Consider the following 5,000-nt stretch of genomic DNA (forward strand, 5'->3'; position numbering starts at 1 on the left):
AAAATTATTCAAAGAGGTTGAAAATTGTAAAAGTTATGAAAATGTCAATATCTGGGTACACGGTTACCCTATCTACAATTCACGTCTGATTTTTGTTGGCTGAGTAAAGGTTTCTTTTGCCTAAAATGCTTTTGCCTATCTATCTACATGACCTAAAATTGATGTCAATGCTAAACATTCATGTTTTGTTTTAAGCCAGTTTTGATAATTATTAAAATTCGTTTGAAATTTGAGTGAAGCGAGATGAACGTGCGGCCGAATAATATGAATGAATTTTTCTACTGGAGGATATTAACAACCAGCATTTGGCACCACTACACTACCCGCTTCGTACTTCCATATCTAGCTGCTAAATGGAACAAACTCATTGCTGATGATAGAAATTGCTATGTCGGAAGCTTGACCTATTACTTTAATATTAAATTTACTGAGTTTGTGGTTAAAGCTGTTATATTTAGTGAACACCAATCATCAAAGAAAGAGCATACAAATGCATACCAGTTGAGCTGTACCTATGTTTTAATGTAATTATTCATTATTTTTATCTTTCAATTTGGCGAATGTCTTATACTACCAAGAATAGGTTTTTTTCCGCTAGGAAAAAAATATTAAGAGGGTAAATGTATGGCAATGAATGCAAACAAATGGGAATTTATGGAAAAGATAAGATCTATATTCCTGACCTATTATATGTAGTTTTCTTAAAACATTTGTTAAAGCACGGAAACCCTAACCACTAGGGAGATTAATGAGTTATTTAATGTGTATAAATTGATTTATTTTTGTAAGTTTAATTTCAACGAAGTCGATTATTCTCATTTTAGATGGTATTGATTGATGGTATTTAGCAGCAAAAGCGGCGCATAAAATCGACGGCGGCTGTACATATGACTAAATTGAACGTCCTTTCTATCTGTTTGCGTTTATTTGATCCCAACACAGCTCAATGCATCAGGAAAGACCGTACATATGGAAGACACGTTCGCGGACATCTTGGGAAGATTAATGAATCCATATAAATATTTCACCACCATCCACACCGCTCAGTGTCGCAACCAACTTTTGCTTGAACGCATAATTCACAATGGGCTTAACAACTTCGTCGATCGTTTTCATCATTCTAAGTCTCACGGCAGTGGTACGATGTGACCTTCCGCATTATGCCAAGGCTAAAAGCTTTATCACAGCCTTGTACGAATGTGGCGAATACCTCGAGACCGACAACGTCACTCTGGATCAGTACATCTACTACGGCTATCCCAGCGTTCCGGAAATGAAACGTCTAGTCCACTGTGCGATGGTGAACGTTGGCGCTTGGAACGATAATATTGGCGTGCGGCAGAACGTGATCAGCTACTACTTCAAACCGAACGCGATGGATTCCGAATATGTTGAACGAACGCAGTGCTGTTTGGATAAGATTTGCGTGGCTGAATCGTGCGATCAGAATAATCGAGCGTTCGAAACATTCAGCTGTTACTACCGTCAGTATGGCCGCCTGATCAAAGATGAAGTTTTCGTTCCTCTGGAGTCTTTGGAGTTCATTCAGTTGTTCAGTTTTATAAAGCTGGCTCTGGATATTTGCCCTGAAAAGCTAGCTCAATTTGCTCGAGGAGATTTTCTGGACGATCCGTTGTTCAAACCCGTACTTTTCATCGTGTCTCTGCGATTTGGAGGATTCAGCTGGGAAAATGGATTATTGCTCGATGTTTTCTATCAACAATTTGGCGTTTCAAAGCTGATCTCGCCGTGTACGAAGAAGTGCGTTGCGGACGTATCCGCTCGATACTGCACTGTCGATAAGCAAGAGCTGGTTTATCAAGTCTACAAACAGTGTTTGCACACGCTTTTAGATTCGTCTCTCCAAACAGCGTTCCAGGCAATGTTGAGTGATTCACCTTGTGTTCAAGTAGGATTCACACTATAAACCGAATATGTGATGTGATGTGATGTTGATTAAATTTATAGATGTTAGCATATGTAAAGTGCCAGTGTAGACTAATACAGAGCATCTAACCAAGAAAAAGTCTTGGTAATGTTAAAATACATACATATGTAATAAAAAAATCTATACGTATTTTTTTCTATCATAAAACAATACCCAAATAATTATTCACATTTCCGGAAACACATTGGTATTGAAAAGTCAATATTCCCGGTTCGAAAATTTATTCACATTTGGTGCCAACCTTCTGTAACTACAAATAATCATCTTATAATCAACTCCTCATAAATATTTCCATTGGATATTTTTTAGATTTTTTCAAAGGGGAATTCTACGGAATATCCGCGGAACAATCCACTGAATAACATCTTTTCAAATTTCATTCTAATTTTACCCGAATCTTCATGGGAAATTCATCAGCATTAGCCTGCAATTTTTACTCCCACTCGAGTTGAAGCTATTGAAGAGGAAGGAGACAGAGGGAGGAAAGAGAGTATGAGTGTGTGTGAGACTGAGAGAGAGTGTGTGAATGCGACAAAGTGTGAGAGTGAGAGATATTGAGCGGGAGTGTGTGCAGGAGAGAGAGGGAGTGTGGAGGAAAGAAAGCGCGCGCCTAAAATAATTTACACAATTTTATGTTCCATTCACACAAAACGGGCCTCTTCTAGAACAACACACAGATGAGGGTTGTAGGACAAAAGGTCGAAGGTCGAAAGGTCGAAGGACAAAAGGTCGAAAGGACGAAAGGCCTTTCTTTTTCTTCCTTATTTCTTCTTTCTTTTTCCTTCTATTCTCTTCTATCTTCCCTTTTCCTTCTTACTTCATACAGGATCTAGCTATTGAAGTGCTTCATAGGAATAAACAGATAAATTGATCAATACAAAAATATTTCATTTCAATTTCATTAGATTTCATTAGAAACATGTCACTTTTTGAAAGTTCATGGGTAAAGTTCATCTTTTTCGTTCTTGAGCTGAACCATTCGTCGCAGACGACTGAGGAACGCATCGTACAAGTCCCGCGGGTGCTCTTGTGTTATTTTACCAGAGGCCACCAGGTGTCACTTCAGTACTTTCACAAAAAAACATGATGTTTTAGAGCAGCCGCGGCCTCCAACATACTCCTGACAGTAAAATTCATTTCCGGTTTGTGTCCGGCGAATTCGCTGGCCGCTCATAGCTCGAAATAACCCATGAAAACCCCTTAGTTGGGATTTTTTCACTTTTTGAGCCGGCGTCTAATCCTGTCGTTAGAACCAACCCCTGGTATCAAAATAATGACGTGTCCACGGTTTGACTATGTTTTTTTGAACTAATTCCCAATACGTATTTTGTATTATTTTGCTTTTACTCACTTATGTGGCAGTTCAATTGCCGGACCCTGTATGTTCCCTTCCTTCAATTTTTTTCCTCCTTTCTTCTTTCCTTCATCTTTCATCCTTCTTTCCACCTTTTTCTTCCTTATTTCTTCCGTCTTTTTTCCTACTTGTTTTTTTTTTCCTTCATCTTTACACTTTTTTCTTCCTTATTTCTTCCTTTCTTCCCTTCTTTATTCCTACTTGTTTTCTTCTTTCTTTCTTCTTTTTTTTCTTCTTTTTTTCCCCTTTCTTCCTTATTTCTTCTCTCTTTCTTCTTTCTCTCTCCCTTATTTTCTTCCTTTTTGTTTCCTGTTTTTCTTTCTTATTTCTTTTTACTTTCTTCCTTTTTACTTTCTTTACTATTTCTTTTTTGCTTCACTCTTCCTTTTTTTTCTTTTTTCTTCCTTCTTTCATCATTTTTTTATCTTTCTTTTATCTTTCTTCCTTCCTTCTTTCTTTCTTCGTTCTTCCTTTCTTCCGTTTTTCTTCTTACTTTCTTCCGTCTTTATTCCTTTTTTCCACTTTCTTTTTTCCTCCTTTTTTCCTACTTTCTTTCTTTTTTTTCCTTCTTTTTTCCTTCTTTCTTCTCTCTTCCTCCTTTCTCCCTTCTTTCTTTCTTCTTCTTTCTTGTTTCCTGTTTTTCTTCCTACTTTTTTTTTTTTTCTTTTTTTCTTTCTTCCTTCTTTCATCCTTCTATCTTCTTTCTTTCTTCATTACTTCCTTCTTTCATGCTTCTTTCTTTCGTCTTTCTTTCGTCTATCTTCCTTTTTTTCTTATTTCCTTATTTAGTCCACCTTTTTTCCATCTTTCTTCTCTATTTCTTCTTACTTCCTTATTTCTTTTTTTTCTTTGTACCTCATTTCTTCCATCTTTCTTCCTGTTACTTGTATCCTCCTTCATTCCTTTGTTTTGCTTCATTGTGTCTTCTCTCCTTTTTCTTCTTTCTTTTTTTCTTCCTTCTGTTTTTCTTCTTTCTTTTTTCCTTCTTCCTTCTATTTTCCTTCTTCCATCTTCCTTCTTATTTTTTCTCTGTTCTTTTTTCCTCTTCTGTTCTTATTTTTTCTTACTATATATGTTTCCTCCTTTCTTGTTTCTTCCTTTTCACTTCTTATTTACATCTCACTTCTTACTTCTCCGTTCCTCACTTCTCACATCACAATCCTCACTTGTCACTTTTTACTTCTTATTTCTTCCTCTCCACTTTTCACTTCTCATTTTTACTTTTCACTTCTCATTTATCTATGATCACTACTTCCATCTTGCTTCTCACTTTTCACTACTAACAACTCCCATTTCATTTCTTGTCTTTTTGTTCTTTCGACCTTTTGTCCTTTGACCTTTTGACCTTCGACCTTTTGGCACAGATTCCAGATGAGCGTTAGTTACACAGCAAAAAGCCTCTTTTTGGAACTTGGCATTTGCCGCATTACTCGCACAGTTTCGACGAGGAATCCTGGCCTATTGTATGCTATTGAAAATTGGTCAGATCGAACTATGGGATCAGAAGTTCTGGCCAAAATATTATTTCGTATACGTAAAATTCGCTAAACAACGCCCACTATCCAGAAGATGCTCCAAGTTGAACCATTCCTCGAGCACGACGACCCGCCATTTCGTCCTTGACGCTTAATGCCCGGATGAGCAGCCGCTGTTTTCTGATTCCGAATCCTAAGATCCGTTCTTCCTTATATATTGTAA

The 5,000-nt window shown here is 37.1% G+C and overlaps 1 protein-coding gene across 1 annotated transcript; it reads left to right on the forward strand.

Moving 5' to 3' along the window:
- The first annotated feature begins 882 nt into the window (after positions 1 to 882).
- On the forward strand, positions 883 to 1,977 carry LOC134216817 (general odorant-binding protein 45-like). Its single transcript, XM_062695614.1, has one exon. The coding sequence runs from the start codon at positions 1,085 to 1,087 to the stop codon at positions 1,925 to 1,927; it is 843 nt and encodes a 280-aa protein (XP_062551598.1). The 5' UTR covers positions 883 to 1,084; the 3' UTR covers positions 1,928 to 1,977.
- The last annotated feature ends 3,023 nt before the right edge of the window (positions 1,978 to 5,000 follow it).

The sequence above is a fragment of the Armigeres subalbatus genome, chromosome 2 (genome assembly GCF_024139115.2).
Source record: "Armigeres subalbatus isolate Guangzhou_Male chromosome 2, GZ_Asu_2, whole genome shotgun sequence".
Lineage (NCBI taxonomy): Eukaryota > Metazoa > Arthropoda > Insecta > Diptera > Culicidae > Armigeres > Armigeres subalbatus.